Raw genomic sequence first — 23,666 nt, 5'->3', positions numbered from 1 at the left:
TCACTTGCGGCCGCGGCCCGTGCCGCCGTGCGCCTCATCCGCGCCCCCTCCTCCTCGTCGTCGTCAGTCAGCGACGGACCGAGCCGCCGAGCACCCACCCCAGCGAGCCTGCCCACCCGAACGATAACCGACATGGCGGCGGCGCTATCCGCGCTGCTCCCGCGCGCCGCGGCGGTCCGCATGGTGGCGCCGCGCGCCCGCCCTGCCGCCGCCGCCGCGTCCCGCCTCCTCTGCGCCGCGGCAGCGGGGGAGGCGTCGAGCTCGCCCGCGGCGCCGCGGAGGCTGGTGCTCTACACCAAGCCCGGGTGCTGCCTCTGCGACGGCCTCAAGGAGAAGCTCCACGCCGCCGTCCTGCTCGCCGGCACCCCCTACTCCCTCGCCTCCCTCGAGCTCCAGGCAAGCAAAGCCAGAACCACTTCGTAATCTCTTTCTCGTGCGGAGATGGATGGATGCTTACTTTGGGGATGCTGGACTGATTCGATCAGGAGAGGGACATCACGACGAACCCGGAGTGGGAGCGGCTGTACCAGTACGAGATCCCGGTGCTGGCCAAGGTGCTCCCCGACGGCACCGAGGTACCCATTGATCCGCTCGCGACTTACCCTTTCTGCCATGTTTTCAGCTACGCAATGCAAGCTTGCACAGAGCCAAATTATGATACCAGTATTCAACATGTGGCTATATCAATGTCTCAATTCGATGAACGAAAGCAGACAGAGGTTATGCTTCGCTGGTTCACTGTAGTTGGTATAATCGCCACAAATAATAAAATCATAGCTTCGTTGTTCGATGAAGAACTATTAATCATATCAGGATATGTTTGGCCAGCACAAACTTGATAGAGGCTTACCACGCATTTGTGCCTTGAGATCACTCGAGACAAATCAGCAATTTTTTTTAAAGATAATCCGATGGTGAAGACAAGGAATTCTCTCCTACTTTCCAGCTCGCCTAAAGACCATTCCTTATTGGTATCTGATAGATATTTCAATCATTGTGAATTTGTGATGATGCATTATTTGTGAGAGTTACCCCCTTGGTGTTTTATTATTCTACAGGCTTCATTGTTTGGAATAACATGAACTGACGTAAATGTGACTACTCATATTACAGGAAATACTTCCGAGGCTGTCTCCCCGGCTAACTGTGGAGCTCATACAAAAGAAAGTATCCAGCGTGTTTGATCAGTAAGGATACTTCAAAAGTTCAATCGTCAGCTTTGCATTTAGAGCTGCAGCTGTAAGAGTGGCAATAGGTGATATGACGATTGGTGTTATTTTCCTTTGTTGTAAGTTGTAAACCATGATTTTCAATTGCTTAACTTATTTTTTATACATTTAGTTTGGTTTACGCATGTCTTCTCAATATCGAATTCATACAGAGAAACATCCAAAACACGAGAAAGATCTAAAATGTTATTTTCTCTCTGTGTGTGTCGGGGGGCGGGGGGGGAGGGGTGGGCGTATACATGTTTAGCTGATAGTCAGCCATGCCACAAGAAAATACAGTTGCAAAACTTACAATTGTTGGTTTTCTCTTGTTAACAAGTGAAAAACTTTATGCAAGGAGCATTTACAGAACATCCGACTCATAAGCAAGATTCAGGCCAGTAAATCAATATCCAAGGGGCTCTTGGAGATAAGAGCAATGTCTGGTGTATGCAAATGCATGAGCTGCCTGGGGAAAAAATGGTTACTGAACAGATAAACAACTAAGAACATGTCTTTAGGAACATATGGTGGGCAGCCACTTTTGTAGCTGTAACCTGCTAATTCTACTATACATGGACCCTGGGATTTATCCAGATTTCATGTGAGTATAAGTTTATAATTAAACTTGGCCTAGATTTCTTACAAAATAGGACGTTAGTTTAAGCATAGAGTTGCTACATCCCAAATTCCCAACCTTGGTGCAACTCGCGATATGTTATCGAAGTGTTGCACTGTAATATAAGCTGCAAAGTAGTCTTAACATGCAAATTCTGATCTGCCCGAGGCTGGGAGGCCTGCTTTTGTTGAATTCAAATTGGAACTTGAATCTTGCTCGACTGCACAAGTACCTGGAGAAAATTCAACATAAAAACAAAACTCAGACCAGTATACCTTCATGAGTGTATATATCATGACCGTACAAGTACCTGGAGAAAATTCAACATGGAAACAAAATTCAGACCATCTTTGTTTATATCATGCATTTTCTTTTTAATTTTTTTAAAAGGTTAGGTAAAGGCGTTGTTTATTCTTTCTATTATAACTAACAGCGGTAAGGTAAGAGATGAACTGCAGTGGCGTATTCTATAGTATATTATTATTAGCAAGATACATATTAGTCCCAAATATATCAAATGATTTAATGACTACATTGGTAAACCCATACACAATTTATTTTTACCTTACTATGGTTGGGATGATGGTGCAATGGAGGTTGGTGCTGCCACTGCATTGCCACTTTGCTTGTGCCCAGGTCCATTCCCGCTATGACGCTGTGTTGGTAATTGAAGAGAGATTGTCATTGGAGGAAGTCGCATTAACATGCGACGTGAATTGGTTGCATTTAGTTTCATCCAAGCAGGGCATGAACAATGTGCACAAAGATTGGTTCTACTTGGCTGTGAATATGGAGGCATGGAAGGGGATGACATTGGCTGTGAATACGGAGGCATGGAAGTGGATGACATTTGCGTTGGAGATGAGCTAGGAGCAAATGATGGAACGAGGGCTTGCAGACGCGGAGCCAACTTGAGATCCTTGATTCTACCAAAAACCGATGGGTCTAGGCCAAGGTTCATTGAACTTGATTCTGTGATGATTTCAGCTAGCTGTTTCAGCCTCCCCATTTCTTCGTAAACACCACGGTCATCTGGGGAGAGGGAAACTTGGACTATAACTGGTGGGGCAATCGTTGAGCCATTCTTATTTGTCAGATCTATGTATATGTCCTGCATGTAGGTAGCATGTTGTCACTTTATGTCAAGATCTTCTAGGAAAGATGTTAATCAGAAGAAGAAGAAAAAACCATATGAGATATAGAAAGGGGGGAGCTCATATGGTACCTCATCCAGTAAATGCCCAAGATCCTCCTTCATTTCCTCAATCAGTCCCCTCAACTGGCGAATGCTCATGTCAAGCGTTACATTGAAAATAGGCTGTGCAACTTGTAGAATGGAATCATCCTGTAGGGGTTCTAATTCTATTGTGATCCCTCCTGGGAACCCCATCATCTGTACGCACAATGGATATCCGAAGACCGATGGTGTCAGTGATAAATTCAGCTGCTGAAGTGTAAGCTGGATCAAGTTTTTCCTCAATGCGTGCATGGATCGTGCACTTATGGAGGTGTTTATTGGGTCAGGAAGAACATCAAATTCTACAGCAGTGAAACTCAGGAATAATGCCTGCATAGAGACGGAAACCTGCAGAATTGTCTCGGTCAGTATTCAGTAAATCTTCTCGAGTGGCTTGAATTGGGGTTGGTAGTGGTAGCATACCGTAGTGTTGGGGACTCCAATTTGACGGTTTATCTCTTGTTGTAGCTCGACGGCATGTGGAGTGAGTTGCGCAAGTGGCTTCAACAAGATGAAACCAGCCTGAATTTCATCTGGAGAAGTGAATGTTTTGTCGTCAAAACATGGGAACTGCTGACTGCTGTAGCAGATTGTTGACTATGGTTGATTACTGAAGGGGGTTCTAGTATTTTACTGTATATTTAGATTCATGGCATAGTTCCTATCGAAGACATGGAGCTTTGGAAGGTACGCATGGCTGGAGATAGCTGATCATGGCTGAAACCTGGTGCTGAAGAAGCCGTCCTTACCGATGAGTGTGCCGGGGGCATCAGGCACGCTGTTCCCCGGTGATCGGAATTGAAGGAGCATGAAGAAGGCCGAGAGGAAGACGACGACACCGAGGACCAACGCGACGACACACTTAGCGCTGAGAGCCGCGCCCACTTGAGCGGTGCATCGACGAACCGCGGCGCCGTTGCTGGTTGACGTCTCAGGGAGGCGTCCAGCCTGCTCAGCATCACCGGCTTTCTTGCCCATGGCGAGCGCATCTGCCACAGGTCTCTCTGGCTCCGAGGCTACCACTCAGTGTAGGTAGAGATCATCAGAGCTGGAGGGGGACTGCTGAGGCTGCGTTGCGTCCGGGATCAACCGGAAGGCTGGCGCTGGTGCTCGCCGTGGCCGCACCGGTGACGTGAACAGGGCAGGTAGTAGCACAATCAAAACTGGAGGGCAGTAGTAAAATCATCAGGCCTTGTTTACACCGGTGGGTGGGCATTAGGAACGGTGGATGGGAATTGGGAAGGGGGACAGCATAGGCCGGCTGTTTTGACTTTTGCTCGTCTCACAACTTCTTCTATCATTTAGTTTGCTTTCATGCCAGAGCTGTTCTTACTGGCATCTAAAAATCATCATCTCTTGTCTTTGCCACATAGTTAATGCAGAAAGAAACGGAAAACTTTAGTTTCGTGCTGCTATGCTAGGTTAGATGAGGCAGCGTTGTACCAAAAAACTTGGTTTGCTAGAACTTTTACCTTTTGAATTTTAGTTTAGCTTATTATGTTCTGCACATTTGGACGCTCTGTTTTGTTGTTTGGTCCGTTGTCCCTTGATAGTGGAACCCTTTTTTGGATCTTATGATTTTTTTAATGGAAACTCTTTCGATCTTGAGGGGGTTTTGCCATCCCTTTCATGCGTTCACTTTGCTCGCATTCTTATCTTCGCCTGTGGAGTCGGAAAGCAAGGTTAGTTGGAAAAAAGCAAGCAGAATGAAACAAACAAAGATAGAAAATAGAGCAAGATTACCATAAACGTACAGGATGGCTTCATGTGAATAATAAGATAATAACAGTATTTAAAATGCTTACTCGTATTTGGCCGGTGCTTACAAAGCCAGCAATCTGATTTCTTTACACGAGTGCTTACCGCATCACCGATTAATACAATTTGTTAAAAGATGCCACCACGCTACTAATTCCGCAGCTTACATTACAATCCGTCTGACTCGTCATAACCGAGAGGAGGTAAGGGCAACGTACAATGGTTGATAAGATATCTTAAATCTAGCATGTAATTTAGAGATGTTAAAAAAAAGTTTAATGGATTATCTTTTAGTCTTATCTTCAATAGCTAGTTGTTCCTAAAAACATGATGAGACATGTTAACAGATCATCTCTTAAATAAAAAAAGACAAGCATTTACTTATGATTTCTCTCTCCCCTTCACCCCAGCATTTATCCTACATGACACTCCTAAGATAGAACCATTGTACATATGCCCTAAGTATCGATGATACAAAAGATGGATAAGACCAAAGCTAAGATAGAAAGAACACACCAAGACATGGTATACTTCGGCATGCCTCCACTCTCCAACCAACCATAATACAACAAGGCTAAAGTGGATCATGATTACATTGCGTACAGTACATGCCATGAGTTCTCCACTAGCGTGAAATGTTCGAACCAAACATGAAGAAATAACTCTACCTTTCCCCCCCACAAAGTGAACAACAATCTGGGCTAATGCGCAACATCGAACGGGTTTAGTCTAGATGAGCTTCTTTTTCCTGAAGTACCCTTGAAGGTGCCAGAACTGCAAAACCGACACCACGACGCAGACGCCCAGCGACATGATGCTGAACCAAGCAACCCTGCCGTTTGTTTTCTCGCTCACCTCCCTCATCTCCGCTTCCCTGCATGGACAGACCAAGGCAGTCACTGGCTGTACCGCCAACTTAAAAGTCTTGCACGGCAAGACATTTTTTTCACGTCACAAGCGCTTTCAGGACAAGTGTTAGCCATTTTCTAGCAGACAGCAGTCATACACCAAAAGCTTTAGAAAGTTAAAAGCCTCAGTTCAAGCAACAAACGATATTGCCTGAAACTTATGTCAAGTGTGGAAGACTTGCCTTGCTTTGAGGTATACCATGTTCTGATGAATCGACTGTACAGCCACTTCAAGCTTCCTAAGCTCTAGTTCTACGCCCTACAAAAATATTCATAGTGCACACAATTAGAGACATGAGCAATACATGAAACTGGACCCCAGCGAGACCTGACTGATCGGTGGTTTGGCAATTCATAGCCTCACCTCTATTTTTTCCTTCTTAGCGATAGCATCCCAATCCTTTGTTGCAATTCCAGTCTTCCAATCAAGATTTACAGATACGCCTGATCCTTTCTCTGCACTATCTATCCAGAAGCAGGCAAGGAAGTTTCCAGCTTCCGAGGTTGTGAATGCAAATTGACCAACTGTAATGTTTCCACTTTCATGTAAGGTGTACCCATATGGTGAAGTAACCTGCAGAAAGCACAAGCATTTACAGAACTGTAACAAAGGAGAGTGCAAATCAAGCAAATTCTTAAGCTCACGCGGTTGGACTATAGGACTAATTCTTCCACTATTATACTGCAAATTGTCTTGATGAGTAAAAAAAAAAAAGCTGGCCAAGTTCTTAATGATAGAAGCTAACATTTATTCATCAGCTGCAGGACTAAGTACTGTTCAACATGTAGCACAAATCAAAGTAAATTTTCCAATCACAGCAGAAAATATGGGTAAAACATCTGAGCATGCTTCTAGATAGTTTTCAGTTATAGTGACAAACAATGGGCCATGGATGCAATATATCTGATCACGAAATAAACAATCTCTTCACATAACTAAAGCTATAAGATTCGACATATACGTCCATATAAAGTAGCATCAAATGTGTCTACTTGTTTGCAAGCTTGCACATTAAGTCTGCCCTTTATTTAATTTGCTCTGTCATTCCTTTTGCAACGATGCATTCTTATTAGTCACCTTTTTTACGCCTCACACCCATGGGATCTTACGAATAAAGAAGTCGGTAGAAAAGCAAATTCGGAATCCCGTGAGCCGAATCAGCCGGTTTATATATATGCTGCGGCGAGTGATGTCCTGGAAGGAAACCACCATGGCTTTAGACAGAAGGAATCACCGAATCAGCATGGTTCAATTAACCAGAGAAATCTAGTGATCTCATCGGACCGAGCACCACAGCGTCATCGACTTAAAGAGCCGAGCAAATCTTGTTAAAAAATAGCAGCCAGATATTCTAGAACCATCATTCATTCTACTGTCGTCATATCGCACAATGAAAAACATATCTGAATAGACTGAACCATATGAGCACTGCGACATCATTCACACTAGCTCCGGTTCCAATCAACCGTAAATCTGCGTGCCGCGGCAGCCGCAGGCCGCAGCAAAACCAGGACCTCTATACCGCTGCTCCCCCCGACACACAAATCTAGTACCGCGTGATCAACTTGATTCGTCCAGATTATCGATCCGAGATAAATGAAAGCAATCCATCGCGCAGTGGAATCTATCTATCTGTATGGAGCACGAGGCGGGTAGGCAGCGATGGATTACCTTGACGGCGATGGTGGGGTGGGCGGAGGGGTGGGACTCGTACATGAGGGCGTAGTCGGCGAGCACCACCACGTTGGCCTGGATCTCCTCCGACACGCACTTGGTCCCGGTCTGCGGCATGTCGAGCCACACGGCCTCCGCGCAGATGGACGCAGCGGCGAGCAGCAGGGCCGCCGCGAGGGCTAGCGCCGCCGGCGCGGGCATCGCCGCCGATCTGGGAATCTCCGCCTCGCGGTGTCGGGCTCGGGGCTTTGGGGAGGGGGAGGGAGCTGCAGTCGTGTGGGGTGGGCGATGACGTAGGTGGGAGGCTCAGTCCTGGCGGCCGTGCTACGGGGGATAAGCTAGGGGCATATCTGGAATTCTTTACTTCGGTTTTTTTTTGAGCAAATTCTTTACTTCGGCTGAGGGTGCACGTTTTTTTAGGGGCGGCTGAAGGTGCAGGTGAAGTAGTCTGGTTGTGTGATGGGCTGATGGCTCTGCCTCTGTGGTAAGTGGGCCTGGGGACAGGGAGTTTTAGCTCCCAAGCTCAGTAAACATTAAATTTTCCCCTAAAAAGCAAAAATTAAATTTTAATAATAAAAAAATACTGAAAAGTCATTTTGCCAAACAGAATTGAGTGTCCTGCATTCATATAAATTTAGGTGAAAAAATGACATTCGTGGTGCTGTGTAAAAAAAATAAAATATGTGCTCCGAAAAGGTTATTTGTTAAGTTTTTTGGGGCACCATTTGTTTCTCCGAGTGTTATGAATGTCAGTTCATCACATTTTTTTTGCATGTATGTACAACACTTGAACATGTTTGTTGTAAAAAAAAACCAGTTTTTTTGTTGCTATTTCTTTTAAATTTGTTGTTCATCCATCGCTTATGACTCAAGCTGGTGACGCGGATGGTGCAGCCATCAAAGCAACATTTATTTTGCTGCCGTTGTAGCCAAATATACCATTCTTTTTTTTGCCAGGGTGACAACCCCGAAGTTAGTTGGAAACAAACATACCGTCTGACCATGAAGATATTATTCACATACCTAATTCATACTAAAATTTTCTTTAAAAAAATATTTATCCATGTGTATTTAAATATGTATTAAAAAATTATAGACTATAGACACATGTCTTAGGGATTCCATGTCTTAGTAGCATGGAAGCATTTAGGAGATAGGAGCACCTCGTATTTTCTCCATTTCAGTATCTCTATTCCGGAATGGAATGGTGATTAGTCAACAAAGATATAAACCCTCTGTCTCATAATATGAAAGCGTTAGTGTAAAAAATGCTCTTATATTACGGGACAGAGGGAGTATTTTTTATCCCCGCAACCTCATTCATCTTTTTTTTAATGAATCAAAGAGGTTGTAAGCTAGAAAAACTAAACCCGTATACCACACCGGTGCTAACACATGTGGCTCAAGGAAAAAAGTTGTTTCTTTATGACATTGGTTTGCGCAGGTGCTTTGGAAGGGGTATCAGAAGCAAAGTTTAGCTTCCTAATGCTTAGGGGAGATAACCGTTATCCTGATTTCACGGGTGCTACAATCAATCGCTATTAAGCACCCATGCGAAGCACTCTTTTTAGAGGAAAATGGCTTCTGTCCCGGACCCGCTTCCCTTTCATCGAAATAAAACCATACAGATATGTGAAGCACTCTGCGTTGTAGACAAATTTTATTTTTTGATGTTATAACATTCTCTCTTCAAGCACCGGTGCATAAGCATCCAACACTATACACGGCCTAAGTGTGCTGCTCACTTTGGCTAACACTTGTCATTGCCCATTGGTGACACTTTTTTCCTTCGACTGTATAGTACTCCCTCAATATCGTGTTAAAAAACATATTATATTTTCATACGGAGGGAGTACTTTTCCATTGATTGAAAACCCTCAGGGAAAATGATCACATAAACAAAGAAATTATACGGTATGAAATAGCAAAAAAACTGACTAGTTCGATTCTAAAAAACTGATAATAGATATTTTATTCTGCAGGAGATATTCAATATGTGAATCAGATTGGATTTTGACACTGACGGCTTACGTTGGTTGACATGGGAGCGTTTGCCGAAAGCTCTCTGCAGTCTGACGCATGAGCTGATCCGCGAAAAGGAAACGTAACAGAATCCTCGAGACGTCAGAGTGCCGAACGAAGCATATATGCGAACCTCGTCACTCGAAGCTAATACCAGAAGTAAGTTTCACGCGTAACGTCGACGCGAACAGAAGCTTCAGCTTGAATCTATCGGGCAGTCCCGGCTACATGCATGCCAGAATCGGTTCGGCGTTCTGATCCATCTCCCGCTCGATCTCTCCAAGAAACCATGTCGATCCATCGATCGATCGACCAAGGAGGTCCTGAATATCTCTTCACTCACGCACGAGGAAGATAGGGAGGTACTGTGCTACCGTGAGTGTGACACAAAGAAGATGAAGAACTAGCTTGGCCTGCTTGCCGGCGGCTCCGACGATCCGGGCATATATGGTGGTTACTTTTGATTGATTGGTTTACTCTCTGTTTTTGCGGGAGTGATTGATTGATGTACCCGGACGAGACGTCTGGGATTCGCTTCTATTCGACCGCTTTCGGTGTCAGTCACGCGTGTGTGCGACTGTGCGTGTACGCGCAACACTGCCCTTCGTTGTCATGGATGAGCCACTCTCCAAGTTGCTAGTAGAATTCTCAGGTTGGGTTCGGTTGACTTTTGTATTCGAGAGTAGAATACACCACTACTCCCTTTCGTTCCATAATATAAAATTATTTTTTAAACAGCCTTTCGCCCTGCTGTATTAATAGAGTAACCATCCGATACATCTGCAAGACCATTGCTGAGGCAAACACCACAATCAAGCTAAAAAAAAACCAAGAGAAACAAATGCCGGCAGTGTCGAATTGATGTAAGTGACGATTTCCCGTAACTGTTGCGACCTCCGGAGGATTCTCACCACGCTCCTATGCCTCTGAATTGCTGTGTGCCAAGCAACACATTCAAGAAGGACTGTGGCAACATCGACGCTGCTGCCTGGACGGATCCTAGGATTTCTCCCGATACACGGGGGAGTGGGGGAAGGGGTACACCCGACGCCCTTCAAGAAGGGAGGCGACGCCCACTGGCGTCATCGCGCCGGTGCCAACAAGATCCGACAGGGATTTCTCCGACCCCCACACGGCCACAACCCCGAACCAACCATCGGCTCCACCATACTTGCCGCCCACCAGTGTGCGCCAACACAGTCTTAAAGTCCTTGTCGACGTCTCACCATGGCAAACGCTGCGATGTCGGCCGGACCTAGAAGAAACACCCGTAGACGGGGGACGACAGTACCGTAGCCACGTGGGAGGGAACAACCTCCACCGGCTCAAGCGGTAGCAGACCGGACACATCAATAGGAGCACACCAGGCCAACAACCTAGCCGGGCCCAGATTGGGCCCGTGAAGCTCCCGCCGCTGCACTGCAGCAAATGCGTCACTGTCGCCATCGCCCCCATTGCGAGTCGCTCGTCAGTCCAACAGGAGGCGACACGCCGAAGCCCATATCAGCCTATCCTGATCCAGATCGCACCCAAAAGGGCCCAGATCTGGGTCTGCAAAGGAGTGCCCGCTAGGTCTCGCACGAAACCGCCACCGCCGCTAAGTGGCTGCGCCTTCACCTCGCCACCACCCTGGCCTTTGCCTGAACGCCGGAGACCGAGCTACACCACCGCCAGGTCACGCCATCCCAGGCTGAGCACCTGCGATGGGAATGAAGCCAGGGCGCCCGCCAATGCCCGCACCTTGGAAGCCTCCACGTGACCACCGGAGCCAGGGGCCATCGCCGCCAGCCACCAGTGACGTGCCACCGTGCCCTTTGCCAGCACCGTGCCGCCGTTCGTGGAGCCCGTCCCGTGCCTAGCCCCGACGAACGCGGAGGAGAAACCGCCCCGCCGCCACCGCCAGCAGGGCTTCACCCGCCAGTGCGCTCTGGCGGCGGCGAGGGAAGGGGGGGGAGGAGGCTGAGACTGGCGACGACTAGGGTTAGCTCCCCATCGCTCGCGGGAGCGACGCGGGGTGCGGGGGTTGGTGTGTCCAGGTTGTTTGCAATATAAGAGCGTTTTGACAATATACTCTCTCCATCCCATAATATAAGGGCATTATTGTAAAAACGCTCTTATATTATGGGACAGACGGAGTAGTAATTGACAGGAGTGCAGTTCTTTTTTTCGGGGACAACGAGGGCAATTTCACCTCTTCTTTTTAACCATCCATGTTTCGTTGACACTCTCTGTTTCTAAGATTGCATAAGATCAATACACGCTCTGGTTGGCCACTAGTATGGATCTGATCCATGGCATGGAGCAAAAAGATGCAATATTTTCTTCATACTTGGTTTCATGAGCACGAGAATTTCAAGTCATACTGTGACGAACTCGTACGCAATCGTGAGGCAAAGTCACTCAACCATCAATGATATACCATCCAAAAGGTCGTGAGCAAGTATTGTGGCCATTTGAAACAACCACTTGGTCGGAGGCCAAGTGGTGCGCAAATCATCGAGTAAATAAGTTGTTATATATGTTGGTCATTTGGCCGGATATGTAACTTGTTGGCAATGTTTTTCTTTATAGCCCTCCCGTGCGTGCAACGTGTTCTTGAAGGTGGAGAAGAGGAACTTCATCCTCATGCATTGTTGGTTGAAGTTGAGAGGGGAACCCAAGTGAAATTAATACATTGTCAATTACATCAAGAACGCCGGCTTCAACACCGAGGAAGCAGCGGGTGATACAACCAACCAACAAAAAAGATGCCTAAGAAGGTTACAAAAGGGTTCCGGAGAAAGAAGTGAGACGAGGAGAAGAAGAAGCGTGAAGGGGTTGTGACCAAGATAACGATGATATTAGAGGACATCTTGGCAAAGAAGGAGGAGTCATGTGTCAAGTGCTCCGACATCAAAAAAGAAAAAAAAAGCATAAGAGGTTTAACATCTTGATGGCGGCGAACGATAAGAAGCTTAAGCTCAAATAGAAGCAGATCATGGCAGGCCTAGATGCATGCATGCATGACGTTCTCTGTTAAAGCCCATCTCTATTCATTCCATATGTCGACACAAGCATCGATCAATGAAGAAAGTCTAAACTAATTAACGAGATACGTGGTTGGAGTCCTCGGAAGTCTCACACAAGGGACATGTCCTATTACTGAGGCCATTCTGCTTCAAAACATCTCAACTCCCGAGGGAATGTGGCCACAGACCAATTGCCATAAAAAATAATCCAAATCTTCACAAGCAATTTCATCTCCCACAAGAGATTTAGTTCCTATGGCCCTGGGGTGGCCATAATGGCTTTATAAAGGGATCTGGCCGAGAACCGGCCATTGGGCTCAAGGTGTTAGGATGTAGAGTCCTACTCTAGGGAGGGTGAATGTAGGGCCACACATTCAAGCAACTCCTCCCGTTGGTCCAGCTCAGGGAGGCCAAATATGCGTCTAAAGGCAAGGTTTCTGCGCGGTTCGCTTCCTCTGGAGTTGCCTTCGGGAGCCGTTGGTGCCAGGTGGTTCCACGACAATCTCCCTGACATGTTTCGGGAGGTCCTCGGTCTCCAGTCAACCTTGCAGCCTTTCTTTCGGGTGGTAGTTGGTGCCCTTGCTTGGATGTTATGGAACATTCACAATAAGTTAGTGACTGAACATGTGTTCCTATTACGTGCGACTGATGATATATACAAAATGTGTTGTTTCTTACAGCTATGGATGCCGCTTAGCAAGCGGCTTGCGCAAGACAACATCAACATGATCATCATCGAGCTCTGGTCCATCGCCTCGTGTCCTGCTCTCCCGACCCCTCCGCCTCCACCAGAGCTGGACTAGCTAGCTCTTTTTTGTAGTGGTGTTTTGTGTTGTGCCCCCAACAAAATATTTATTTATTTTGTCGCACTTTGCCTACTTGGTTGGACTTCTTGTTGTTGTTGGGAGAGGGGGGGCTTTTCATCAGTTAACGAAATAAACAAAAACTAATGGGGAACTAAAGTCACTTAATCAGTAGAGGCACCTACGACGTAGGCATCTCCATCGAGCAGGCCGGGGAGATTCACATTCACTCACTAGTTGAGCTAAAGCGGATTTGCTTAAACTAAGCAAGCGATCCGGCCGGACACGTACGTCACGGCCTCATCCGGCCGTTACGCTTTGCTAAGCAGCAGTAATGTGCAGCACTCGCATGAACAGAAGCGCCAGCTCCATCTGTCGGGCACTCAAGGGTTCATGCTAGAATCAGTTCGTTGTTCTGATCCATCTCCAGCTCTTTCCCAGGAGAGCATATATAAGATGTCGGGAAACCATGTCGATCGATCGACCAAATAGATCCTGAATATCTTCACACGCACGCACGCACACGCACAACTGTGACTGTGACACAAAGAAGATGAACGAACTTGCTTGCAGGCTGCTCCGACGATGGGCATATATGGTGGTTACTTTTGAGTGATTGATGTTGGCAGATGGGATTCTCGCTCCAATTCCTTCGCTTTCGGTTTCAGTCATGCATGTGCGTGTACGCGCAACAATACAGCACTCCGTTGTCATGGATTGATGCCCCACTCTGGCTCCAACTTGCCAGATTTATGAGGTCAACGATGCTACACTTACGGACGGCCTGCCCACGGAAAACATCTACGCGCGGAGGGGGAGCCAGTTGATTGGCGCTGAACTTTTCACTTTGCGTGAACTGCGGCTCACATTTGTATCGAGCTGACAGAAGTTGATCATTTGTTTGGGATCATGGCTAATTGGGGCCGACTATTGGTAACTTATCTAAAAAAATGGACCATAATATCTGGCGACCGCCAGTTTTTTTTATGGGAAAAGCTTCGCTTCGTCCGGCTGAAAACTCACTTGCGTCCGCTGCCTTCCCCGTTTACCGTGTGAACATTTAGAAAGATCTTTAAATTTTTCATCTGATAAGTTCAAAAAATTATAAGACTGCCATGTACATTTGTTTTTGGAAAGTAGACATGTACCTAGACAAAAAATTATTTCGCCACCTAGTAAAAAAAAAGAGAGGAACAGGGGTTCAATCTAAGGTCTCCCAAGTGGAGGCTTGAGACGTTAGCTAGTGCGGTAGGTGGGTTGTGTTTAAATAGGATGCATTCACGTAGCTTTTGTGTTGTAAATAACGAGTTTCAAAAACTGACGTGGTAAGAAAACACACATCAAGATATGTGCGGCGCAACCAACGGCACCCAATTCGTTCGCTAAGAGATGCCAAAAATTTGATGTTCGCTAGATAGCTCTTTCAAAAAAAAAAGTTCAGTGTTACCTGATTTTTTGGACTCCGCCAGCCTTCTCTCTCCAAATCAGCCGATCTTACTCCTCCGAGCTCGCCTCCCTTCACCTCCTCCGGTCGAGGGCTCCGTCTACCAGATATGTGGGCAAAACGTAAAGGACCCAATCCTCTTTGTCGCTGGCTTAGGGTCTGCCTCGCCGGCATCACCACACCTTGTTGGTGCTCCCCTCCCTCTCCCCCTCTACCACTCCGTCTCCGCCTTGGAGCTCCATTGTGCGACTCTTCCATCTCTCAGAAATTTGATTTTCAGACAACTTCTAATGCTCACTAATTAAGAGCATTGCTGCTGCTGCTAGGGCGCGGGGGGGGGGGGGGGGGGGGGGGGGGGGGGGGGGGGGGGGGGGGGGAGCATGCAGTGGAGAGTAGTTTTCCTCCTATGCATGGGATATCCCGTTTAAGGATCCTCTGTGCACCGCTGCTTTGAGATTCATGTTCTGTTTGTGGGTAAAATTTGTCATGTTTCGTGACATTTTTTCTTGCTCCAAAATTGTATTTTAAGGTCTCCATGTACCAACAAATAAGAGAGCACACTTGTTTCGGACTGGATTACTATTACACAAAATGAAACATTTTGATACATGTTGAAACAAGAAAAGAAAACTAATGTAACACTCTGAAACAAGACAAAATTTATGAAACAGAAAAATCTCAAAATAACGATGGATGGTACTCCCTCCGGTTTTATTTACTCCGCATATTAGCTTTGACTGAAGTCAAACTTTATAACTTATATTTAGGAACGGAGAGAGTAGAAAACAATACGAACATTTACAATAACAAATTTATATGATGTGAAAATATATGCAATGATGAATCCAATGATATATACTATTTGGTTGTGTATATGTTAATATATTTTACTAAAAACTTGTTGAAAGTATATAAAAATTGACTTTAGACAATCTTAATATGTGGAGTAAATAAAAATGGAGGGAGTAGATCCAGGAATTACTTTTCTGGAAATGTGAAGTGTGCTGCGTGCCATGACGTCCTTCTCTCAAAGGCTAAAGCACATTTGGACTCTTTTCATCAATAATGATAATAATAAACTAGCTAGTCACAACTAAAGATAGTTAATCAGTTGAAGCACCAGTTAAGCAAAGCAGGTGTGATTAAATTAAGCAAGCGATCCGGACACGTACATCACTGGTCTCATCCGTTACACTTGCTACGGCCACCACTCGCTGATCTTCTTTCACTCTCACATGACATGATTGGATCGTAGCTAGCGAGAAGCTGACGAGAAGAAGAAAATGTAGGAAAAATTCGCCTCCATACATGATCGATGGACCATATATGCATTATACCAGGAAAAATATAGACAGGCGGATCGATGATCGTATGTATTGGAGTATAGCTACTCCGATCGATCCCTTAGACTAGTAGTGGCCATTGGCTCCCGGCGTCTCCATGACGAAGACATGGCCGCCGTTGCCGTTGCCGAGCTCTTGCTTGCCGCTGCCGTGGCCGTTGGTCACTGAGGTTAAGGGCAGCTCGCCGGCGCCCTTGCTGCTGCCGCCGGCTTTGCTGATCTCGTCCTTGCTCTTGCCCCAGATGAGAAAGTAGAGGCCTCCAACGATGATGGCTGCACCAATAACACTGAAAGCAACAATGAAATGAGATCATTAGTATTGTTGCACTAATGTATTATACATCCACATCTATCTTGATGTGGTGGCAGCACAAAATTATGTACCTTCCGAGATTGATCTCCTCCTTGAGAATGATGGAGCCCATGACGGCGGTTATGATCATGCAGAGCGGGTTGAATGCCGTGACGAACACCGGGCCCCTTTGACTCGACACGATGCCCTGCACGTAGTACGCCACGCCGGAGCACACGATGCCGGCGTAGACGGCGGTGAAGAGGCGCATGTCGAAGCCGATAACCCAGGCCTGAGTGTTGGCGCGCTCGGCGACGAGGGCGATGGCGCCGCTCATGAGGGATCCCATGCCGCAGATGAGCACGGTGAGCGACAGTTCCGCCGGGTAGCTCTTGAGGGTGTTGGACTGGAGGATGAAGAAGCACGCCCAGGCCACGCAGGCGATGATGACCATGATAGTCCCGTTCAGCCAATCCCGCGCGTCGGCCGCGCTGCCGACGCCCTGGCCACTGGCGGTGGCGTGGTGCTGGCCCTTGGTCCACGGGAACTGCACGATGGGGCCGTGGTACAGGACCATCAGCACGGCGCCGGCCACCGTGAGGACCGTGCCGACGATCTTGGCCTGGCTGTGCAGGCTCCGCAGCCGCACCTTCTCCATGCGCAGGAGGAGGGCCAGCACAAAGGTGACGGCCGGGAGGATGTTGACGAGCGCCGTCGCGAATCCCGCCGAGGTGAGCTTCGCCCCCATGAAGTACAGGTTCTGGTCAATCACAGGCCTGAGAAACCCATGCAACACAGAATATCAGTTTGAAATCAAGAAAGAGTGATGTGCTTGATCGCCATGAACGGACGGTCAAATAATTAATCGACGTACTCGAGGAATGCGAGACCCATGATCTTGAGGAAGATGGTGATTGTCATCTTTGGCCTCAGTCCCTTGCACCTGACGATAGAGCAAATATACAGTAAGCTAGTGATCTTCCATTAATCATGATCTAGCTAGCTACGTGAAAATGAACACTGCCACAAAATTGTACTCCTGAGTGCTTGGAAAGAAAGTTTACGTACAAGTTTTCTCTTAAGTCAGATGATGAAAAGTTCGACCAAGTTTATAAAAAGGCTAGTAAATCTTATTCATCAAAATCTGTAGGCATTCTTTTCCAGCACAGATGGAGTATGAATCAACGGTGCATGCTTCCAGCTGACATGTGGGCTCCATGCATGGTAGCCCCTCCACCTGTGACCAATCAGGGCACACTACCTAGTGGAGGTCCTCCAAGTGCGTTTACACGTACGTAAACACACATACCGCACACAGGCCGGTTAGCTAGCCACATATACCTGATTATGTGTCATTTTCTACTTCTGCTAATTGATGCACTCTGATATTCTGATTGATCCATCCATATATAGTACTAGATGCTCCATGATGAGAGGTACGTACATCTCATTTAAGGCGTGACAAGGAAAAGGCGGGAAAGATGGCTATCATGGGCTCATGGCGATACCAAATAGAATAAATCAAGATGCAGGTATGCTACTTTTCTGGATTAGGATCCACGAGTGCTGGTTGTGCAGCTTGCACCATCTAAATGAGACAAAAATGAGAATGAGCCGAACGAATTGTACGTTTGTGTTTGCTCGATCGTGGTGGTGCACGTTTGGCAAGTTGGCTTTGTTAATTTTCCTGATCTTCCTTTACGTGGCCACCTCGAAAGTTTTTCGAACTAACTAAAAGTGAATGCTAGAGTACATTCATGGGAACATCTGTCAGAATCATAGCTAGCTAATTAAGATCATTATTACATGTCCTATTGTACGTGTGATGACTTCGCCAAATCGCTCCAATCGTTGATCTTGATCCTTTACCGGATGTTTGTCGTAGGAAAAATAGGCCAACGGTGACATGCATGCACCCATCCGCGTGATGCATGTGCATGCCAGCGAACCCATGATCCTCGTACGAACAAAAGAGTGGTGCATGTCTGTGTGTGTGTGAGAGAGAGAGAAAGAGAGAGAGAGTGGTCCATGCATGGATGGAACTACTAGCCAGTTACCTCTCGAAGTAGAGGGCGAAGGGCGCCATGACGGCGGTGGCGACGAGGTTCCGGTAGACGACGAGGACGAAGTGGCTCATCCCGGCCTTGAGGGACGCCACGGCGATGATGTACATGCCGGCGAACCCCACCTGCAGCAGCACCATCGCCAGGTACGGCTTCACATCGCTCAGAACTTTCCACCCCATACCCATCCTTTCTCTCTCTCTCTCTCTCTCTCTCCCTGGGTAGCTAGCTTTGCTTCCTTCTCACTTAAAAATCAAGTCTTCACTCTCACTCTCACTCTCTCTCCCTCTGGCAAGCAATGGCTGCAATCGATGAGGCGATGAGCTAACACCGCGACCCGCCTCCCTTATATATACGCGCTCCATCGACACTGTGCACGTAGGTTCAGGAGCTGGATGCAAAGTGGAGCACTGTAGCCCATGGGTGGATCCGCGTCATGGATGCGGCTGCCTCAGCTAGCATGTCCGTGTGTCCCAGTGCTAGCTTAGCTACATGTTCCATTCCCAGTTTAATATTCCACTTCCTCGCAAAGGAGAGCAAATCTCTCTCTCTCTCTCTCTCTCTCTCTCTCTCTCTCTCTCTCTCTCTCTGTCTCTCTCATCCCATCAATTTGTATTTTTTTCCTTTGGAAAATGTAGGGAGCACGTAAATGGCGCTGGGTTTGGATAACTTTCCAGCCACCCGAGGAGAATGAATGCTATACTCGCGACAGGGAATTTGTGTTAATACATTGGCCTTTTCACTTTGCCCCGCTAGCTAGAGCTAGCTAGTGCTGTCAGGATCAGAGTACTGTCAATCAGCTGATAAGATGTAGCATCAATACTAGGCTACTCAAGTGATTGCTCTTCTCTTGGCCCTAAATGCCGCATTGCGAATCAAGAGATTCTTCCAAAAAGGACCAATATCATGTTTTTTTTCTGCTAACAAACGCATGATATCTTACATTAATAAAACTTATTCAGGCCGACTTTTACAACTGTTCCAAGGTGTGGAATCCTCGGCGATGGCATGCCGAGCCTACCTCTTGTTCAAGATCTTCCACTGCTGCAAGATACCACATAGTTTGAAAATGGCATCCGTGGCAAGTCGTAGATGGATCCGCTCTATAACAAGTTTATTGTGAATTGTCAATAGCGTCGAAGAGAGCACCATGAAGCGCATCCACTATAGGCGACGGTCATAGCCCGAGCTGGTCGCCATGATCTCGTAGAAATTAGGAAAGTCAGTGGGAGCACCAACTGTGCCTCACGACTTTTCGTAAGCAGCTCCAATAGAATTGAGCATAACGCATGCATCAGAACATGTGGTTGATATCATCGTCGATGTTACACAGAGGGCACAATCCATCTCACTGCGCTTCAGGACTTGGTCACTAGAAGGTATACGACCCCTCAACAACTACTACACACATGAAGATATGTATCTTCAGGGGTAACCAAACCGACCAAAGCTCTTAAAACTCGGAGGAACCAGGACTAGTGGCGATGGCATGGTAGAGAGATTTCGTCGAGAACTTGCCCAAAGGTTCAAGGTGCCGTGAGGACCTGGTGCCGTGGTAGGAGTAATCACTTCAATTTCTCGAAGGAGGGCCTCCCACTAAATCATCCGGGTGGCTTGAAGGCCCAAAGGAGTGATATATTCCCGAGGTCTTCGAGGGCACAAGCTGGTTACAAATGTTACATAACGATATGACACTCCTGCTTATGCCTAACACCCTGCCAAAAGAACCTTGATATCCTTGTGATGGAATTCGCTCACCCGGGTTAAAGTCTTAGACTTGGCATAGGCACTCACATTTTTCTAGATTTATTCCAGTTTTTTGGGCTCTATTCTTTGAGTGGTATGGTGTATTCATTAACTACGATGTGTTTGTAGCGATTTTCTCAATCTCTTGAAACAGTCTTTCGCCCCCCTTTATAGATAAAGTACAAATAGCTGAACTGATACACCATGGTCAGAAAACCCTCAAACAGGCACGTCCAAAGAAAAATAAAATGGCACCGTGCAGATGGCACAAGTGCCACAAACCCAACAATGAGCAATAAAGATAATAGAGGCCATCCCTAACAAACAACACACCCAAGACTACAGAAGAGGGCCTAAGCCGAGCCGTCATGAGAAACCACTGTACACCGATGACTCGAACACACAGAGCCATCTCCGAAAGGGGTTGTCTCATCGTAGAGGCCGCACTCTTGCTCCGGAAATTGGAGCGCCACTCCTGCTAGGAGACAGCAAGGACCAAAGACAGACATCACGGGAATACATCTATAAGATAGGAGATCAACGGATCCATCCACCTCCAGAGACGAGGATGTGCGCCAAGGAAGAGGCAAACCCGACGGCATAGGCCATCTACAACCGAGAGGGACCGAGGTTCCGTGACGATGCCATCCAGACGGTGATGACACCAAACACCACCGTCGTCCAGCCCGGAAGACGGACTAATGTTTTCACCTCGGAACCCCGACACTGTGAGGGAACCCATAGCACGCCCCACAGAGGGAAGCGACACCCATAGGTGCTGGAGCTGATGGTGCCAAAGTGCATAGCTTTCGCTCAGACCCACACAATATCCACCTGCCGACTCAGGGTTGTTGACCCACCCCATTGGGGGTTGGGGGGGGGGCATGCCAAGCCTCCAGATCCGAACCAGGAGATCACCACTGCCGAAGACACTATGATACACGAGACACCCACCAACCCTCGCCTTGCTACCCACATAGCCAAGAGGAGATGCCGCCACTATTGCCACGCTGCCCATCGCAGAGCTAGCCGTGCAGACTCACTAGTAGAAAAAGGGGCTTTTGTCCCGGTTGGTAAGGCCCCTTTAGTCCCGGTTTTCGAACCGGGACTAAAGGGTCGGTACTAATGCCTCTCCCCTTTAGTCCCGGTTCTTACACGAACCGGGACTAAAGAGCGCGGCCACGTGGAGCTCCATCTTTAGTCCCAGTTGGTAACACCAACCGGGACTAAAGGAAATTTTTTTATTTTTTTTATTTTTTTTTATTTTCAAATTTTTGAATTATTTTAACCTCTAGTGTGTAATCACCACCCCTCTTCACCGCTCAATTTATCCTCTAATCACCTCTCATCATTCCAAATCATCTAACTTCCCGAACGGTCACCCATCCTCCCACTCCCCCAACCTGAGCACGCTTAACTTCCGGGTTCTATTCTCTCTCGTTTCCAAGTTTGCACTTGTTGTTTTCCTGACAATAGTAAGATGTCAATCCTATTAACCTTCATGAATTTTGCTTGAGCATGAAGTGACACATTTCACTGCTTGAGTTTGAAACTATTGTTTTAAAAAACAATAATTATTTAGTAACACTAATATTTCTTGAATAATTAGTTTGACCACAGTTTGACCAGATTTGACCAAAATTCAAAATAACTGAAATAATTATTTAGTAACACTAATATTCTAGAATAATTAGTTTGACCACGGTTTGATGACAGTTTGACCACAGTTTGACCAGATTTGACTAGTAATTTTTTCAATTTTTTCCACTCTAGATCCTAAAAGCCCCGTAACTTTTTTCTGTTAGGTTTTTGAGGATTTTGAAAATGTTTAACGAGGTTCCCCCGATTAAATTCGGATGTAACTTTTCAAGTAGATGATTTTTCATATAATTTTTTTTAATCCGAGTTCATATGCAAAAGTTATGCCCATTTTACAAATTCCAGAGAGATTTTGCAAATAAAGTCGAAATTCATATTTGTAAATTTTCCCAACAAGTAGACCACATATCACATGGGAAGCTTATTTTATTTTATTTTATTTGACATTTCCATCATTTTCTTTTGTTTTTTCTAAAACTGAAAAGGGCGGTCCAGGGGAGAGTTTAGAAATGGGACCTTTAGTACCGGTTCGTGCCATGAACCGGTACTAATGCCTCAAAACCCATTAGTACCGGTTGGTGGCACCAACCGGTACTAAAGGGCCCAGGTGAACCGGGACTAATGCCTTAGCCGCACGAACCGGAATAAATGCTCACGTTAGTCCCGGTTCTTGACTGAACCGGGACTAATGTGAAAACTGCCCCGTGACCAAAGCCCTGTTTTCTACTAGTGACTCACCATCTAGGGCCGCCACCCTGGCATCCAAAAAAGACACACCATCGCCGCAAAGGGAATAGGTCGCCGGAGCACGGACATGGAGACAACCTGTGGGGGAGTGGAACCATCATGCCGAAGCCGCCTCAGTTAGAAGCGGCCAACTCAACGCCCCTCCAATAACTCAGTTTTTCAGGGATGCTCATAGGGAAAAGTTGTGTACATGTACGTGCATCGTGCATTCATAAGGGGTTCATAGGAGTGAATGGTTGTGCGTGGAACGACTACTGTGTTTAAAGAAAAGTGAGGCACAAGTCCAATCATATTCAATGAAACAGACTCTTGCTAAATCTTAGTCGACTTGGTTATGTCTTAATCGATGCTTATACTCATTAGATTTTACATTGTGATCTATGTAATTTTTTATTTTCAGTCTTTCCTTTTCTCATCCATGCATGTTACACTCTTCATGAAATGATCTTTCTTAACCACCAAGCTACCCACCCTTCAATAAAATTTTACATGGATTTCCATGTAAATCTCATAGATATAACATCGACTAAGATTTCATCAAGTATCAGTCGACTGAGATTTAGCATGCCTGTTCATGAAATGATCTTTCCTAACCACCAAGCCACCCTCACCTAATAATACAGAATTGATAAAACCACTAAACCGCACCTTGTTTCCACAAGTGCAGCCTCGCTAGCGAAGTCCAGAGAAAAGTCACATTCTCGTGGTCAGGCGTCTCCTCCCTTTTTCGACCCCTTCATTGTCCCACGTACGCTATAGCTCTGAGGCATATCTTCTCATCCTCACCTCCTCGTCTCCCTCTAACTAAGACAAGATCCGTCTGATTAGTGCCATAAATAATATCACCGCGCGCGGTGCTGCCTTTCCTTTTCTGCACAGACGAGGCATGAGAGGCGCGTCCACCTAATGCACTCCTCTAATGGAGGGCGTACGATCGGATGGATCGACGTCCGGCGCCCGGCCGCCATGCCACCTAATGCCAGCTCGCTAGTGCGCCGTGCATGGTGCGCTCCTGTTAGGATCCACGACCATCCATCCGTCGAATCGGACGATCTCCTCCCCGCAGAAAACACTTCTTCCATCGATTTCTCTGCCTTTGCTTCAGTTCCATCCTTCCAACGCATGCATCCCTGTAAAGTAACGCACGGTCGATCGTACCAGGAGCGATGGCGCCCGATCTGGTGGTAGGGATGAG

General features: G+C 46.7%; 4 protein-coding genes across 4 annotated transcripts; 1 reads left to right on the top strand and 3 right to left on the bottom strand.

Annotated features, from left to right (window-relative positions):
- Positions 1 to 3: 3 nt before the first annotated feature.
- LOC125514821 lies at positions 4 to 1,350 on the top strand. Its single transcript, XM_048680188.1, has 3 exons — positions 4 to 396; positions 486 to 575; positions 1,114 to 1,350. The coding sequence occupies exons 1-3, from the start codon at positions 133 to 135 to the stop codon at positions 1,189 to 1,191; spliced, it is 432 nt and encodes a 143-aa protein (XP_048536145.1). The 5' UTR covers positions 4 to 132; the 3' UTR covers positions 1,192 to 1,350.
- Positions 1,351 to 1,571: 221 nt separating this feature from the next.
- LOC125514818 lies at positions 1,572 to 5,209 on the bottom strand. The gene is made up of 5 exons (XM_048680180.1): positions 3,814 to 5,209; positions 3,488 to 3,597; positions 3,053 to 3,412; positions 2,392 to 2,938; positions 1,572 to 2,059 (listed from the first exon to the last, which is right to left on the bottom strand). The coding sequence occupies exons 1-4, from the start codon at positions 4,040 to 4,042 to the stop codon at positions 2,396 to 2,398; spliced, it is 1,242 nt and encodes a 413-aa protein (XP_048536137.1). The 5' UTR covers positions 4,043 to 5,209; the 3' UTR covers positions 1,572 to 2,059; positions 2,392 to 2,395.
- Positions 5,210 to 5,350: 141 nt separating this feature from the next.
- LOC125514820 (transmembrane emp24 domain-containing protein p24delta3-like) lies at positions 5,351 to 7,717 on the bottom strand. Its single transcript, XM_048680187.1, has 4 exons — positions 7,403 to 7,717; positions 6,095 to 6,304; positions 5,913 to 5,989; positions 5,351 to 5,696 (listed from the first exon to the last, which is right to left on the bottom strand). Exons 1-4 carry the CDS (start codon positions 7,604 to 7,606, stop codon positions 5,552 to 5,554), a joined length of 636 nt encoding a protein of 211 aa, XP_048536144.1. The 5' UTR covers positions 7,607 to 7,717; the 3' UTR covers positions 5,351 to 5,551.
- An 8,088-nt stretch (positions 7,718 to 15,805) lies between these two features.
- On the bottom strand, positions 15,806 to 18,703 carry LOC125514817 (WAT1-related protein At1g44800-like). The gene is made up of 4 exons (XM_048680179.1): positions 18,374 to 18,703; positions 17,191 to 17,259; positions 16,409 to 17,092; positions 15,806 to 16,311 (listed from the first exon to the last, which is right to left on the bottom strand). The coding sequence occupies exons 1-4, from the start codon at positions 18,565 to 18,567 to the stop codon at positions 16,092 to 16,094; spliced, it is 1,167 nt and encodes a 388-aa protein (XP_048536136.1). The 5' UTR covers positions 18,568 to 18,703; the 3' UTR covers positions 15,806 to 16,091.
- Between the last annotated feature and the right edge of the window lie 4,963 nt (positions 18,704 to 23,666).

Source organism: Triticum urartu, chromosome 6 (assembly GCF_003073215.2).
Source record: "Triticum urartu cultivar G1812 chromosome 6, Tu2.1, whole genome shotgun sequence".
Classification (NCBI taxonomy): domain Eukaryota; kingdom Viridiplantae; phylum Streptophyta; class Magnoliopsida; order Poales; family Poaceae; genus Triticum; species Triticum urartu.
This window is presented reverse-complemented; position numbering and strand designations above follow the sequence as displayed.

Excerpts from the sequence above, each read along its gene's own strand:
- LOC125514817 (XM_048680179.1), bottom strand. The coding sequence starts at position 18,567 with ATGGGTATGGGGTGGAAAGTTCTGAGCGATGTGAAGCCGTACCTGGCG. Across the intron at positions 17,093-17,190 it reads ATGGGTCTCGCATTCCTCGA|GCCTGTGATTGACCAGAACC; the intron begins GTACGTCGATTA and ends TGGGTTTCTCAG. Across the intron at positions 16,312-16,408 it reads GAGGAGATCAATCTCGGAAG|TGTTATTGGTGCAGCCATCA; the intron begins GTACATAATTTT and ends TGTTGCTTTCAG.
- LOC125514820 (XM_048680187.1), bottom strand. The coding sequence starts at position 7,606 with ATGCCCGCGCCGGCGGCGCTAGCCCTCGCGGCGGCCCTGCTGCTCGCC. Across the intron at positions 6,305-7,402 it reads ACCCCACCATCGCCGTCAAG|GTTACTTCACCATATGGGTA; the intron begins GTAATCCATCGC and ends TGCTTTCTGCAG. Across the intron at positions 5,990-6,094 it reads CTAAGAAGGAAAAAATAGAG|GGCGTAGAACTAGAGCTTAG; the intron begins GTGAGGCTATGA and ends ATATTTTTGTAG.
- LOC125514821 (XM_048680188.1), top strand. The coding sequence starts at position 133 with ATGGCGGCGGCGCTATCCGCGCTGCTCCCGCGCGCCGCGGCGGTCCGC. Across the intron at positions 397-485 it reads TCGCCTCCCTCGAGCTCCAG|GAGAGGGACATCACGACGAA; the intron begins GCAAGCAAAGCC and ends TGATTCGATCAG. Across the intron at positions 576-1,113 it reads TGCTCCCCGACGGCACCGAG|GAAATACTTCCGAGGCTGTC; the intron begins GTACCCATTGAT and ends CTCATATTACAG.
- LOC125514818 (XM_048680180.1), bottom strand. The coding sequence starts at position 4,042 with ATGGGCAAGAAAGCCGGTGATGCTGAGCAGGCTGGACGCCTCCCTGAG. Across the intron at positions 3,413-3,487 it reads TTGGAGTCCCCAACACTACG|GTTTCCGTCTCTATGCAGGC; the intron begins GTATGCTACCAC and ends ACAATTCTGCAG. Across the intron at positions 2,939-3,052 it reads TTGGGCATTTACTGGATGAG|GACATATACATAGATCTGAC; the intron begins GTACCATATGAG and ends ACCTACATGCAG.